General features: G+C 41.5%; 1 protein-coding gene across 2 annotated transcripts in view; it reads left to right on the forward strand.

Annotated features, from left to right (window-relative positions):
* The window catches only part of cpne5b (copine Vb), a 181157-nt gene that overhangs the window by 106362 nt on the left and 57253 nt on the right, over positions 1-17542 (forward strand). For both annotated transcript variants that reach the window (XM_058791228.1, XM_058791229.1), the window contains 2 exons: positions 13262-13365; positions 13996-14100. In XM_058791228.1, the coding sequence (XP_058647211.1) occupies positions 13262-13365; positions 13996-14100 (209 nt within the window). The remainder of the gene's footprint in view (positions 1-13261; positions 13366-13995; positions 14101-17542) is intronic.

A 17542-nucleotide genomic window follows, 5' to 3' on the forward strand; every position in this document is an offset into this window, starting at 1 on the left:
GGAGATATTGCATATTGGTTTTAGCATGAAGTCACATGGTATTCATGTTCAGTCAGTAGCACGTCTAACCGCAGTGCCACGCCTCTAGGTCAGAATGAGCAGCAGCGCTGTGGTAGGGAGAAAGAGCTGCAATTTATATCGGAGAGGTGTTATACACAGGGGAGCATTTAAACTGTAAAATGTTTTGCAAGCGCCTTACTGCTGAGACCAAACAGCCAGTGGCGTGTTGCGGGCTTTTGAAATGAGAAGGCGGTGTCCTCTCTCTGGTTTTGTGTGTGTGTGTGTGTGTATGAGAAATGTATGATCGATGATAGATGTATAATCACAAATTTCATGATTAATTTGATGTTTAGGGGTTCAGCTTTTGGGGTTCTGAAACTAATGCTATAATATTTAATACTATGCTATTTCAATACTAATATGTTTTATGTTTATATTTGAAGAGTTCAGATGCAAAAACCTCTAAGTGCCATCTGAAATTTTCATCATAAATTAGCATTTTTATCAGGCTCCTATGTTTAGGTTCTGTAATTTTACTCTAATGGCAATGTGTATGTCCTTTTCTATGCAATTAAAGTGAAATAACTGAACATAAATATAGGAGCTTGATAAAAATGCTCATTTTAGAGGAAAATTTCAGATGGCACTTAAAGGCTTTTGCATCTGAACTCTTCATTTATAAATCAAATTTATATGAGCAATATCACACAATCAGCAGTGTGATATGGCTTTATATTGGCACGGCTGTGATTCAATTGCAGGTAATCACAGCGTACCGATATACAGCCAGAATGCACTGCTACTTGTGTGATATTGCATTTATACAACAGTTTGAGGGCACGAGTGTGTAGATCTCAAGTTGACAGTTTAACAGCTGAGCCCAAGCCTCCGTTTCTATTTCGAAAGTATTCCTTTAGAACTAGTAACGAAGTAACGATGAGTTACTTCATTGAAAACTTATTGCATTACTGTATTAAAAGCTCACTATACAGAATCAAGTATTATGCGAGCGAGTGTGATTACCTGCATCTGATACGGCATTCATTCCTCAGCTCAATAAAACAATAACAATAAAATATTACAATAAATCATTAGTTTGAATGTCCACTGAGGAAAGCGATAGGCTCTTTGTTGTAATATCCTTTCATCTGTTAAAGTGTCCCTATTATGGATTTTTGAAAATGACCTTTCATACAGTGTGTAACACAGCTCTAAGTGAATTAAAACATCCTGCAAAGTTTGAAATCTGAAAGTGCTCCGTGTATAAAGTTATTGTAAAAGAAAGAGTCGACTCTGAATCATTGAAACGAGTCGTTTTTAAAACGAATCCCAAGCCTTTTCATGTTGACATCAATATGAACCATTAGCATATTGCCCGCCCACTTGTTGGTCTTTTCAGGTTGGACTGAATGAAAATGCAAATTCATTCTTTGCCACTAGGTGCTGCTTTTGGAGCGGTAAAAATAGTGGTTTCCCCAGTAACGCTGTACACAAAGCAGCACTGTGCTCTCAAACGCTGCTTTATTAGGCATTACAGGCAAAATAAAATGAAAATGAGACCAATCGGACCAATCACCGCAGATCAGCGTCACGCAAAGGAGGGGTTTGGAAAATATGAATCGTTGAGCGAATCATTTGGGAGTTGTTGAGCTAGTAAGGTAAAAATAAATGCATATTATAAGACAATGAAAGTGTTTTTTGGGCTTTCATGCATGTCAACTTGTTGTTGGGGACTCCCAAAACCAAAATATGAACCTTTCATTACCCATAATAGGGGCACGTTAAGAGTGATGCCAGCGTTGCTCAGTGCATTTGTTGGCTGCGTCTTTGTAACAAAGTCAATGATCAGGAAGGAAGAGGACGAGGTTGGCTTGACTGTTGCTGGTGTTTATTTAGCTTTTCTCACAAAACAAAGTCGCGCTACAAGCGCTCAATATAACACAATGCATACGCAATATAAAGTTGGGCTCTCCTGAGCAATAAAGGGGTTCCAAGCCCGCACAGTCTCCAGCCACCAGTCAGCAGTCTGTCTCTCTCTCTCTCTATGTCGTTCCCAGGTCCATTTATGCGGTCTCTCCACGCCACTTACTGGAACAAGACACAGGTGTTTGCATTTGCACTTGACCCACTTACTCACCGCTCATCTCCCAACTTTCTCTCCCGCTGCAGACCTCGCTGAACCAAACCCCCCTCCATTTCTGGAGAGGAAGTCAGCCACAGCCATCTGTACACTCGTTCTGTGGACCGCCTGGAACTTAAAAGGCTGTAAAGCCAGATACCAACGAGTGATCCGCGCGTTGGTATCCTTCATGCGGTGGAGCCACTGCAGAGGGGCGTGGTCCGAACAGAGAGTGAATTCCCGTTCCAGGAGATAGTATCGGAGGGTGAGGACGGCCCACCTGATGGCCAAACACTCCTTCTCAATGGTGCTGTACTTCGAGAGCTTGCGACTAATGTACAGCACCGGCCGTTCTTCCCCCTTTATCTCCTGTGACAGGACTGCACCCAGCCCTCTGTCCGATGCGTCAGTCTGCAACAAGAAGGGGAGAGAAAAGTCAGGAGAATGTAATATCGGTCCACCACACAGAGCAGCCTTTACCTGGGTAAAAGCCTGCTGACACAGCTCCGTCCACTGGACCGGATCTGGTGCTTCCTTTTTAGTGAGATCAGTCAGCGGGCTGGTCAGGTGCGAATAATTAGGCACAAACCTTCTATATTATCCCGCCAGCCCCAGGAATTGTCTCACCTCCTTTTTGGTCTTAGGTCTCGGACAAGTTGCAACGGCTGCAGTCTTATTAATTTTGGGACGCACTTGTCCGTGACCCCAAGTGGAAGCCCAGATGCCTGACCGCCACACGCCCAACTGCACACTTCCTCGGGTTGGCCGTGAGTCCGGCCACCCTCAGCTCTCTCAAGACAGCCCTCACATGCTCCATATGCCGCCGCCAGTCATTGCTATAGATGATGATATCATCCAGGTAGGCAGCGGCATATGCAGCATGGGGCCGGAGAATACAGTCCATGAGTCGCTGAAAAGTAGCCGGCGCCCCGAACAAGCCAAACGGAAGCGTAGCTAATTGGTGTAATCCAAACGGCATTGTGAAGGCTGTCTTTTCTTTAGATACCGGCGATAAAGGGATCTGCCAATATCCTTTCGTTAAATCCAGTGTCAAATAAAAACGAACTGTGCCCAGCCGATCAAGCAATTCGTCAACTCGCGGCATTGGATACGTGTCGAATTTCGACACAGAATTTGCTTTGTGGTAATCCAAACAGAATCGGACCGAGCCGTCCGTTTTAGGAACTAAGACTATCGGACTCGCCCAATCACTGTTGGATTCTTCTATTACTCCCATTTCGAGCATCGCATCTAATTCAGTCTGAACCACTTTTTTCTTGTGTTCAGGTAAACGATACGGCCAACTGCGTACTACTACGCCTGGCTCAGTCTCAATATGATGCTGAATGAGATTCGTTCGACCAGGTAGGGGCGAGAACACATCAGCAAATTCCGCTTGCAACTTGGCCACGTCAGTGAGCTGGAAGGGCGAGATATGATCCCCTCCTGGGGCCAGAGCGAGAGATTGCATTTTGATGCTCACTTCTGGCCAGAGATCATCTTCTCCACTCACCACCGTCACCAGCATCACTGACTCCGCCTCACTCCATTTCTTTAGGAGGTTGAGGTGATAAATTTGATGTGCCCCACTCCTATCTGTTCGTACCACCTCATAATCGGGATCTCCAACTTGCCATGTGACCTCAAATGGTCCTTGCCACTTCGCAAGTAATTTGGGACTCGTTGGGAGTAATACAAGCACTTTATCTCCCCGTGAAAATTTCCGCAAATTGGTTCCCCTGTTGTATAGCCCGGCTTTGTCTGTCCTGAGCCCAGGGCTGGACTGGTAATCTGGCATTTTCCCAGTGGGCCGACGCACTGAAGGGGCCGACAGAATTTTGGCCCAGGCCCATTGGTTTGTCTCCTCTATTGACAGCGTAAACCACCCAATCACAATGCGCTATAGACGGAGCCATGAAGTGTTTTGCTCCGCCTATATAAAGAACGCTTCACCCCAACTTCTTCCTCGTCGGCTTTTCCCACGTTTTCACAGCAGCTTTATTAAGAACAGGCTTGCTCTGCGCTGAGTGATGCGGCGTAAAGAGCCAGACAGGAGGAGGAGAGGAGAGCAGCTGAATCGGTAAAGTGCTTGATCGGAGGCAGGCATCTATCCTGTGTGCGCGCGCCATTAGTGCAGAATACGCAAACACTTTTTAATAAAACGTAAATTCGTCTACCGTCCAATTTTTTGGCCAAGTCATGTCAAGTGTGTTCATAGAGGTTTCCATGGGCCGATGTGAATAAATCTAGATTTAAATTAGAAAAGACACGATATTGTCAGACCAGGAGTTTTTTTGTTATCCAAAACAACTAGATGCAATGATACATATCTACACTACCAGTCAAAAGTTATTGAACAGTAAGATTTTGAATGTTTTTTTTTTAAAGAAAAAACTTTTCTCCTCACCAAGCCTGCATTTATTTTATCCAAAATACAGCAAAAGCGGTAATATTGTGAAATATTTTTACTATTTAAAATAACTGCTTTCTATTTGAATATATTTTAAAACGTAATTTATTCCTGAGATCAAAGATGAATTTTCAGCATCATTACTCCAGTCTTCAGTGTCACATGATCCTTCAGAAATCATTCTAATATGCTGATTTGCGGCTCAATAAATATTTATTATTATTATTAATGGATTCTTTGATGAATAGAAAGATCCAAAGATCAGCATTTATCTGAAATAAAAAAAGCTTTTGTAACATTATACAATACACCATTCAAAAGATTGGAGTCAGTATAATTTTTGTTTCGGAAATTAAAAATTATGGAAATTAATACTTTTATTTAGCAAGGATGCTTTAAATTGATCAAATATGATGATAAAGACATTTATAATGTTACAAAAGATTTCTATTTCAGATAAATGCTGTTCATCTGAACTTTCTATTCATCAAAGAAACCTGAAAAAAATTATACTCAGCTGTTTTCAACATAATAATAATAATAATAATAAATGTATTTTGAGCAGCAAATCAGAATATTTGAATGATTTCTGAACGATCATGTGACTGGAGTGATGATGCTGAAAATTCATCTTTGATCACAGGAATAAATTACATTTTAAAATATATTCAAATAGAAAACAGTTATTTTAAATAGTAAAAATATTTCACAATATTTCTGTTTTTGCTGTATTTTGGATCAAAGAAATGCAGACTTGGTGAGCAGAAGAGACTTCTTTAAAAAAAAAAATAATGAAAAATCTTACTGTTCAAAAACTTTTGAATGGTAGTGTATATCATTATATGGTGGGCCACCAGGACCAAAAAATGCCAGGGCCGATTTTTTGTCCCAGTCCAGCCCTGCCTGAGCCTGTAACAAATTCTCCATAGATAGCCGCCCCAGAGTGTGGAGTTTTGTTCTCAGGTCCAGTACATACTGAATTTCATTCTTACTCTGATAAGGTCCGTCCTCCCAAGTTTCTCTCAGGACATCAAGAACCCATCGGGGCTGACGACCATAAAGAGGCTTGAAGGGGGGAAACCCCGTGGAGGCTTGCGGGACCTCCCGCACAGCGAACAAGAGGGGTTCCAACCACTTATCCCAATTTTTGGCGTCTTCGTGAACGAACTTACGAATCATGGTTTTTAACGTGCGATTAAATCGTTCCACCAGTCCGTCCGTTTGTGGGTGATAGACGCTGGTGCGAATTGATTTAATGCCCAATAATTTGTATAGTTCGCGTAACGTACGTGGCATAAACACCGTGCTTTGATCAGTAAGGATCTCTTTCGGGATCCCCACTTGGGAGATTAAGCGAAACAGCGTGTCCGCAACACTCTTGGCAGAAATGCTGCGGAGCGCCACTACCTCAGGATATCGGGTTGCATAGTCCACCAGAACTAATGCAAAGCGATGCCCTCTCGCTGATCGCTCTAATGGCCTGATGAGGTCCATCCCAATTCTTTCGAAGGAGACCTGCATTAGCGGTAGAGGGCGCAAAGGCGCTTTTGGGGAGGCCGGTGGGTTTACCAGCTGACATTCCTGACAAGACGCGCACCACCTGCGTACGTTCTTGTGAATGCCCGGCCAAAAAAATCGGGTCATGAGACGATTTAATGTTGTTGTTTGACCTAAATGTCCAGCCATGGGATTACAATGAGCCGCCTGGAAAAGCATTTCCCGACGGCTTTTTGGCACTAATAACTGTGTTGTATCTTCTTTTGTCTGAGCATCTTGGGTCACTCGATACAACCAATCTTTTACAATTGCAAAATATGGATAGGAGATCGGACGAGCAGGTTAGAGAGGTTGACCTTCGATATAACGGACCTGTTCAAAAGCATGTTTTAATGACTCATCCTGAGTCTGTTCCAGAGGAAAATCATCGCGCTCTGAGAGGATCAGTCTCTCGATTTCACTCTGTTCCCCTGGTTCAGAACTCAGTGGTCCCCCTTCAACCTCTCCCACCTGTACTAGCGCCCCCCTTCCCTGCTTTTCCTTTCCCCAAGAGACATCCGCACATAAACATCCCAATAATTCACTAAAAGCAGGCCAATTAGTTCCCAGAATCAGCGGATGTCGGAGGTGCGGGTTAACTGCAACCTCTACACTATGATTTTGTCCCCTAAATTGGATGACAGCGGACATTAAAGGATATCTCACCATGTCCCCGTGCACACACCGTACCTGAACCATGCGACTTGTATCCAATGCCTCGGGTCGAATCAGGCTCTGATGTATAGAGGTTTGGTTACATCCTGAATCCACCAGAGCCTGATAGGTACCCCCCTTAATACACACAGGTATATGGTACCAGCCAGCCTGACCGGGGGCAGCCTGCGGTGCATCCGGGACCCGGATCATTGTCCCCACCTCCATCATGGGACACCTGTCAATAAAATGCTCCGGGTCCCCGCAACGCCAACAGGCCGGCCCAGTGGCGGGAAGTGGGTTAAGTGAGTGGCGTGGGGAGAGCGGGGAAACGGAGGTAGTGTCAGTCCCAGCAGTGGTCAACCCCGCCCCCCTTTGCGGAGCTCTCGGACCAGCAGCGTAATCCTGCCTAGTCCCTCGGGGCGGGACTCGAGGAAGACCTGGAGGACAGGACCTAGGAAGAGGGACAGGTCGAGTGGTAGAGGGAGAGAGAGAGGGAGAAATCAAAGGCGAAGAGAGAGAGACAGCTAGAAGGGGTTCGCCGACCCCGGGGCACGCCACCATCTGATCCTCCGCCAGTTGGATGGCTGAGTCCAGCGACGTTGGTCGGTGGCACTGGACCCACTCTGCAGTTTTCCTTGGCAGACGAGTGATAAACTGCTCTAGTACCACCCGGTCGATGATGTGCTTGACGTCACCTCCCTCAGCCAGCAGCCATTTGCGCCATGGGTCCCGGTGCTGTTGTGCCATCACAAAGGGCCGACCGCTGTCGCCCAGGACCAGAGAACGGAACCGCTGGCGATGTTGCTCTGGGCTTTGGCCGACCCGCTGGAGGATGGCTCTTTTCAGATCGTCAAAGACCAGCAGGTTCTGCACGGGCAGTTTCTGAGCAGCCACCTGCGCTTCCCCTGACAACAGCGGTATCAGACGCACCGGCCATTGCTCTTGTGGCCACCCCCCGGTTTCTGCTGTTTTCTCAAAGAGATCTAAGAAGGCTTCGGGGTCATCCTGAGCCCCCATCTTGTTTAGCATCTTGGGGTCAGCCGAGCTAATGTTTCTGCCCGAACCTCCCGGTCCATCCAGCTCCAGAACGTCTCGCGGTCCTCCTGTTGCGCCTGGATGATGGCCTGGAAGCGGTGCTCCTGGTCAGTCCGCATATCCAGTAGTGCCTGATGTTGTTCTTGGTGGAGGGAGGAGATGACGTCCGCAAACGGCGTACTTGTTGGAGTCTGCATGATGGCAGCGTCCCTCCTGCTTCCTTCCTGGGTTTCGGCACCAATGTAACAAAGTCAATGATCAGGAAGGAAGAGGACGAGGTCGGCATGACTGTTGCTGGTGTTTATTTAGCTTTTCTCACAAAACAAAGTCGCGCTACCAGCGCTCAATATAACACAATGCATACGCATTGAACCACAATGAACCACGCACCCCTCGCCACAGTCTTACAAGCTGTTTTGTTTACTGCTGACTCACTCATAAAAACAGTTTCTTGTCGCCATCTAATGGTGGAACAATAAAACTAATCAAAATCATGAATGCACACACACGTTTCCCAATGCTAAATACTATTGTGAAATACTACAATTATTAATATAAAATAAGCAATATCACACGAGTACATGTGAGATATGGCTGTATATTTGCACGGCTGTGATTCGCAGGCCGCAATTTGAATGAATGAATGAATGAGGCATTTATATAGCGCTTTATGTGTATTGCAATACACCCAAAGCGCTTTACAAACATGTCGGGGCAATTCAGTCAAAGTACAAAGGCAGCGCTCTAATATACAGCACTGAAGTTACATAAACATGATGAGATTTTGCCAAAACCATTTGCTCTGGAACAAATAATAGATTAATGAGACCAAAGACTGCCCGTTAGATTGACCCAAAACTAATTATATCTCATGTTTAACCACTATAAAGACATTAGAGCCAGAGGTAAATTCCAGAAGATCTGGCCTAGGTGAGGCGCTGGAGTTCACATCTCCGAAAACGTCAAATAGAAGTTATCTTTACATTTAAACTGGAAACTGCAGTGATTTGTACGTATTGGTATGTTTTTTACGAGATATTAATTTGTGGGAACATCATATTAACTCGTGGGAATGTGATATTATGTCGTGGCCACGAGATCCTTTTATCGAGGTAACGACATCCTTATGTCGTGGCCTCGAGATGCTATGTTGAGGGAACGACATCCATTTCTCGTGGCCACGACTTCTTATGCTGAGGGAACTACATATTTTTCTTGTGGCCACGAGTTTAATGCGTAAACAAACCTACGTGACCATAACAACCTGGGATTATCAGAGATGGATAAAACATTTTTATTAACATTAAACATTTCATTTAATATTTGTATATTATTATTATTATTATTATTAGGTTATATTAACTTGTTAGGGCTATACTTTTATATTTATTTCATATAAATATAATATTTTATTATTTCCCCTTTCAATTCGTGTATCGCTTTACCTAATTAACGTTATGTATAATTATGCTATTTGCTACCATATATTTTGCAAATACTGTAAACGCCTGACAATTATGCTAACACTATGATTGCAGGCTAGTTATGCCAGTGCGTGATGATAAATGAGCGTGCTGTGTTTTCATTTACAAATGAAATTATACGTGAATTATTCATTCCTCCACAAAACACTAGGCACTATAATATTAATAATTATTAATTCGCAGAAAAAAAAAGAAATATATGTTAAATTCAACCTTTAAACGGCATTTCCAATAGGCTATAATTCCAGTCAGCATAATCAAAGCTTTATGTCGAGCATTTACAGTAGGCTTATTTACAAAACTAGTCAGAACATTACGTAAAGAGATCGAAATGAAGGGAAAAAACAAATATAAAAATATAATAATAGGCTAATAATAATAATAATGATGATGATGATAATAATAACTAATAATAATATACAAATATTACGGAAAAAGACGATCAGTTAATGGACACACACAGCTAGCAAGACTGTGGGATGGATAAAAATGTTTTCTTGTAGGTCTATTTTATTTTATGTACTTTATGTAACATTTAGCCTATTCATAATAAACTTAATCCGAATGCTGTTTACATCGCGTGCAATTGCCTACAGTCCGGTAGCCTATGGTCAATATAATGATTTAATTATGGAATAATTTCTATAATAATTAATATAATAATTTCTTAATTCAAAATAAAATATTAATGAATCCTTGATAATCCCGGGTTGCTATGGTCATGTAGGTTTGTTTACATATTAAACTCGTGGCCATGAGAAAAATATGTCGTTCCCTCAACATAAGAAGTCGTGGCCATGAGAAATGGATGTCGTTCCCTCAACATAGCATCTCGAGGCCACGACATAAGGATGTTGTTACCTCGACAAAAGGATCTCGTGGCCACGACATAATATCATGTTCCCACGAGTTAATATGACGTTCCCACAAATTAATATCTCGTGGCCACGACATATTATCACATTCCCACGACTTAATATGTAGTGGCCACAACAAAACTAAGTGAACCGAAGACGGCCCTTCCTGGGCACTGTAGAAATGAGCACTAGAGACAGTAAAACTCTGACAACTTTTCTTCCTTTTCACACAAAGTATGATTTACAGGTAAAGAGGTATTTATAAAGGCACATTTTCACACAATTGCTTGCAGAATATAATGTTATGACTTCAGAACAATTTTAACATTCTGCGTGATTTGAAAATTGATACGTTTGAACGTTGTCGTCACACATATACAGCTTCATATGCATGAGTTTTCTAAGTCAGTAGGTTTGTTCGGTAGCTCACGCGATACTTCATGTTTGAAGCGCTCTGGGACAAACCCTGTGAAACTCTGGTTCGACATAACTGCTCAAATTCGCATGAGGAAGTTAAAATAGCATGGCTGCATCAACAAATGCGTTTTTATATCAGTTTTGCATTTGTTAACACTACCAATAGGTTTAGGGTTGGCTTTGGTGTAGGGGATATTTCCAACACAATAGAGCATTAACCTTTAGCGACACTCCCTGGTTTTTTGAATTCTGAACAGCCGCAATATGTACTTCAAGCAGCGTAATAAAACGCAGGAATACGTGCCTGTACCAATGTATTAAAAACGTGCCACAGTTACGTATTGAACGTGTGTTGTAGCGCCGCTCTCTGGACATTTCTCCTTTAAACTGCCTCAAAACGTGCAGTAAGATAAATAATAATGGTGCTGCAGAAATGTATTTAGAGGCACGTATTTTCAATGAGCCTGGATTGAGAATATTGCACTCTTATCAGCCAATCAGATTCAAGGACCAAGAAAGTAGGCTACTGTTGTATTAATTTATACAATATATTTATATATAACCAAAGTCAAATCAGATTCAAGTCTATGCAATTTTACACATTTTCAAATTTTTTCAAATTATAGTACAATAATCAGTAACTGCTGTAATACTGTCTAAATTTTGTTAAGTTTTTTATAAGCAGAAATAAATAATTTTTGCCAATAAAGATTTATGCCAATAAACAATAAATCTTCAGTAGACTTCTGAAGGTATATTGTTACAGGCTTATTTTCACAATAGAGTGCATTATTTTACATTATTTCAGGCTTGGAAATGATTAAAAGTGGTGATATACACTACTAAAAATTTCAAAAGTTTGGAGTAAGATTGATTGATTTTTTTAAATAAATATATATTTTCATTAAAGGATGCATTGAATTAATCAAAGGCGACCGTAAAAACATTTATAATGTTATAAAAATATATATTTTAAATAAATGCAGAGTCTATTCAAAGTCTATTCAGCAAAGAATCCTGAAAAATCTGTGTATCCCAGTTCTCACAAAAAATATTAAGCTGGTTTTTCAACATTTTGTAAGGTTGAGAGGCAGCATTATTAAAAAAGATATTGGCTCTTTAGAGAAGATGCTTTAGAAAAAAAAACTGCATTATAAACCCAATTAGATTTTGTATTTTGTCATTTTTTCTCTTATTTTATTTTTGTACTGTTGATTATTTTCCCATCCAGTTTTTTTGAGGAAGCACTGCCTCTTATGTCTCTTCTGAGAAAACGCCCCTGCAAACAACAGCCATTAGATATTCAGCCCGTGTTTGTACAACTAAACGTCTTCAAGTAATGTCTCTATGAAACTTTAAGATCTTCAGAACTTGCAGTGTAATTTAATAACCGGATAGAATCATTTCTCAAATGGCTTCATTCTAGTTGAAGTAGACACATCTTCTGCACTGAATGTGCTTTACCTTTGATCTCAAAGGCCAATCCAAAAATTACAAGCATGAGTTGAGTCACATCCAGACTTATCATAGCATGAAACTGCTGATCCAGAGTTGTTTCTACATGGCAGTCATGGTCATAATCATAATGACAGGTGAAGCAGAAGCTGATCACAAACCAGCATTCTCCATGACTGAATAGAGCTCAAATCCCAAAGCTTCATAGACTTAATTTATTTCTGTGTTCACTTCAACGAGATCACAGATCTAGCTCTAATGAGCCTCCCATTCTCCCACACGAATTAGATGAAAGTGTTTTGGTTCTATTCTCTCTGCTTTGTAATCAATGCAGACTTTGTGTTGTTGCTGTCAATTCAACACATGCCATAGCATTGTTATTTATTTTTTTGCCTGGACAAAATACATGTCAAATATATGCTCAACATATGCCACTGCAATATAGTTGTGTGTGTGTGTGTGTGTATGTGTGTGTGTATATATATATATATATATATATATATATATATATATATATATATATGGTAACACTTTAGTATAGGGACCAATTCACACTATTAACTAGTTGCTTATTAGCAGGCTTATTTCTAGCATATTGGCTGTATATTAGTACTTATAAATCACATATTCTGCAGTATCATATTCTATATTAATAGGCAGCAACTTAGGAGTTTATTGAGGCAAAAGTCATAGTCATTGGTTTGTTAATAGCGAGAACTGGACCTTAAAATAAAGTGTGACCATATTTTATATTAAAATAAAATGTTTATGTTTATGTATAAATAATATATAAATGTTATATAATGTAACATTACAACCAACAAAATTAATGTAGGAAACAAATAAGGCAAAAAGAATGAACCAACCAACCAATCAATCAGTCAGTCAGTCATATACTGTATATTTTGGGTACTTTGTTTACATTAATTGGTTTCAATATTAAATGTTGAAAAAAATGCATCACAAAAATTAGCAATTAATTAGTGGAAACCAATGTAATAGAATGGTATTAATAATAATAATAATAATAGGTGGATGCTACACACTGGAAGTGGTTGAGGAGAGACCCCCCCCCCCACATGATTGTAAAGCACTTTGGCAATACACAAAGCGCTATATAAATGCATCATTGATTCATTCATTCATTTATAATAATAATAATAATAATACTCAGGGAATAGGTAATATAAAGTTTGGGTCATTTTGAATTATGTTTTAAAATAGTTTAACTTCTACAACTTTTAAAACTTTTAAAATATTTTTAACTCTCTCTCTCTCTCTCTCTTTATAGGACAGTGCAACCATGCAGTTCTGTGCCAACAAATTGGACAAGAAGGATTTTTTCGGGAAATCTGATCCATTCATGGTCTTCTACAGAAGTAACGAAGATGGCACGTAAGTGTCCTACCTTGATTGAACATTTCGCTGCTCTATGGGAAATTTATAGGCTGAAAATGACTCTCTGTGTGTGTACAGAGGAACAGGAAAAGGCCTTCTATCCTGGTGTAACCTAGAGTTTTCCATCAAAGCCTCTTTACTTAAGTGACCGTGGTTTCATGTTTTCAAGAGCCGTGATGTAGTTTGCCCATTTTGTCTTTTAGAGCAAAAATACTCAACAGAGCAGCTAAAATAGCTGTGCAGAGGCTCAGAGGAGTCAGATTGTGCTTTTTTAGGTTTAGGATGTTTTAATGATGCTCTTTGGCACAGATGAAGGGGCTAATTATCAAATGTTAAATAATCTCTGTTATAATATGGAAGGATGTTACTTTTTATAGTTTGATAATTACGCTACAATGCAATTTCAAATACTTTTGGAAACCATTTTATTTACATGACATATGTCATTTCCAAAGTCTACCCCCCCCCCCCCCCCCCAAAAAAAAAACAATGTGATGTGTATAACTGGTGCTGTAGTCCATATGCTTTGTCACAGCAGGTGGCTGATGTCAGTCATGTTCATGTTTCCTCAGAAGTTACACAGTGCCTTCACATCTTTTTGCTTCTGTTTGTTCTCTCAATATGAAGGTTTACGATCTGCCATAAGACTGAGGTGGTGAAGAACACCCTCAACCCTGTTTGGCAGCCGTTCACTATTCCAGTCAGAGCTCTCTGTAATGGAGACTATGACAGGTAAGACACGCAGACCAGCACTGGCTTTCTTACATAACACCATTAGGTACCTCATTAATACCTCATTATTTTTTTATTTTATTCTTATTATTGAACATATAAAGAGTGACCTCAAGTTGTTTTTGTCAAGTAGTTTTTGTCAGTCTATCTATCTATCTATCTATCTATCTATCTATCTATCTATCTGTCTGTCTGTCTGTCTGTATATTTTTTTTTTTCAAAAGATAAGTGTAGTTGGTTACCAAGGAGACAGCAGAAGAAGAGCCTGAGATGAAATATGAGACATGTGTCAACGCATCTTGAACTCATTGGAAAAACATACCTCTACCTACATACCTATACTGTACCATTCATCAGTTTTCAGCTGAAATAAATGTTAGTGGCAGCAAAACACTAACACATATGAACTATTACAATAATACATAATTTATAAAGTAAAGCATTTTGATATTTGCATCACATATGAGCTTCATATGTGTGGATTTTCTGTTGTAGTAAACTTGCTCGGCTTGCAATGCAGAGTGCTCAGGTACGAGTTCCGTGAGGCTCAAAGACTTGTAGATGCAAAGTAAAATGTATTTCTAGCTCACCTTTGCTATAGTTTAAGAAACACCAATATACCCACAGTATGTAAGATGTTTGTTTTTTTTTTCTTTGCAATTACATGTGTATATATATATATATATATATATATATATATATACAGTGGGGCAAAAAAGTATTTAGTCAGCCACCAATTGTGCAAGTTCTCCCACTTAAAAAGATGAGAGAGGCCTGTAATTTTCATCATAGGTATACCTCAACTATGAGAGACAAAATGAGAAAAAAAAATCCAGAAAATCACATTGTAGGATTTTAAAGAATTTATTTGCAAATTATGGTGGAAAATAAGTATTTGGTCAATAACAAAATTTCATCTCAATACTTTGTTATATACCCTTTGTTGGCAATTACAGAGGTCAAACGTTTTCACACACTGTTGCTGGTATTTTGGCCCATTCCTCCATGCAGATCTCCTCTAGAGTAGTAATGTTTTGGGGCTGTCGCTGGGCAACACTGACTTTCAACTCCCTCCAAAGATTTTCGATGGGGTTGAGATCTGGAGACTGGCTAGGCCACTCCAGGACCTTCAAATGCTTCTTACGAAGCCACTCCTTCGTTGCCCGGGCGGTGTGTTTGGGATCATTGTCATGCTGAAAGACCCAACCACGTTTCATCTTCAATACCCTTGCTGATGGAAGGAGGTTTTCACTCAAAATCTCACGATACATGGCCCCATTCATTCTTTCGTTTACACGGATCAGTCGTCCTGGTCCCTTTACAGAAAAACAGCCCCAAAGCATGATGTTTCCACCCCCATGCTTCACAGTAGGTATGGTGTTCTTTGGATGCAACTCAGCATTCTTTGAGTTTTTACCAAAAAATTATATTTTGGTTTTATCTGACCATATGACATTCTCCCAATCCTCTTCTGGATCATCCAAATGCTCTCTAGCAAACTTCAGACGGGCCCGGACATGTACTGGCTTAAGCAGGGGGACACGTCTGGCACTGCAGGATTTGAGTCCCTGGCGGCGCAGTGTGTTACTGATGGTAGCCTTTGTTACTTTGGTCCCAGCTCTCTGCAGGTCATTCACTAGGTCCCCCCGTGTGGTTCTGGGATTTTTGCTCACAGTTCTTGTGATCATTTTGACCCCACGGGGTGAGATCTTGCGTGGAGCCCCAGATCGAGGGAGATTATGTCCCAAGATGGCGGCGCGAGGCGGCGCGAGTACATCGCGAGGCTCTGGGTCTCTCCAGATTTTGCAATTTTGCGGTATTTTTCTTACTCATCTCGGGCCTGTTCGTGCAGAACAGTTGTGCCTTTACATCGTACACCGTTGTGAGCTTTTGGATATCGGTTTGCAATTTCCGACACTTTTATAGACAATCTTGACTCCTTCCTGAGATCGCTAGGACACCGAGGCTATGCACCCTACCCGGCCGGGCGGAAGTGCTCGCAGGCGGCGTCGAGATCGTAAACAAAGGCGGGGAAGCGGAGGACTAAGAGCTAAGCTAAGGCTAACACCACACCGGCTCTCTTTACCCAGCATTTTCCTTGCCAATGTACGGTCGCTAGTGAACAAAATGGAGGAGATTCGACTCAGCATCACACACAGCAAGAAACTTTTGAACTGTAACGTCCTAATCTTCACGGAAACCTGGTTAAACAGCGGAATACGGACACCGCTATTGAGCTAGCGGGACGCCACACACTCGGGCGGATAGAACATTAGATGGCTCCGGTAAGACCAGAGGTGGTGGATTGTGCATTTACATTAACAAAGCGTGGTGCACAAACTCTGCTATTGTTGGGAGTCATTGTTCAGCTAACCTTGAGTTTCTCATGGTTAAATGTAGACCGTTTATCTACCGCGGAGTTCACTTCCACCATTATAACTGCAGCCTATATTCCCCGGATGCTGATGCCAAGCTTGCTATGAAAGAACTTCACGCAGCCATCAGTAAACAACAGACTGATCACCCGAAGCGGCTTTTATTGTTGCAGGTGACTTTAATCACTCAAACTTAAAGTCAGTGCTACCCAAGTTTCACCAGCATGTTTCCTGTCACACCAGAGGAAACAAAACCTTAGACCATGTTTACACAAACATGGCTGGAGCTACGTTGCGACACCCCTCCCCCACCTGGGACAGTCAGATCACCTTTCTTTGTTCCTCACCCCAAATATGCACCCCTCATCAACCGTGTGAAGCCATCAGTGAAGACCATCAAGGTGTGGCCTGCGGGGGCAGATTCCACACTCCAGGAAAGGTTTCTACACACAGACTGGAGTATGTTTGCTTCTCAAGCCACCAGTGGCGCTCACACAGACATTGACTCTTACACCTCCTCTGTATTGGATCATATCAATATCACCATTGACAGTGTTACAACCCAGAAACAGATCACCACATATCCAAATCAGAAGCCTTGGATGAACAAGGAAGTGCGACTCCTGTTGAAGTCACGCAACACTGCCTTCAGATCAGGAGATGCACAAGCCTACAGCACATCCAGAGCAAACCTGAAGAGGGGCATCAAAAGGCCAAGCACTGCTACAAGCTAAAGATAGAGGACACTTTTCCAACTCTGACCCTCGGCGCATGTGGCAGGGCATTCAGGCCATCAGTGACTACAAACCCACCCACTCCACCCCGCAGCCACTGATGTCAACTTCCTGAACGAGCTAAATTACTTTTATGCTCGCTTTGAAAGAGACAACAGAGAAACTGCCACCAAGCTCAATCCCTCAGATGACCACCCACCAATCATACTCTCCTCCACAGATGTCTGCAAGGAACTGAGCCGGATCAGCGCACAAGGCTGCTGGACCAGACAACATCCCTGGTCGTGTTCTCAGGGCATGTGCGGAGCAGCTCGCTGGGGTTTTACAGACATT

Source organism: Onychostoma macrolepis, chromosome 11 (genome assembly GCF_012432095.1).
Source record: "Onychostoma macrolepis isolate SWU-2019 chromosome 11, ASM1243209v1, whole genome shotgun sequence".
Lineage (NCBI taxonomy): Eukaryota > Metazoa > Chordata > Actinopteri > Cypriniformes > Cyprinidae > Onychostoma > Onychostoma macrolepis.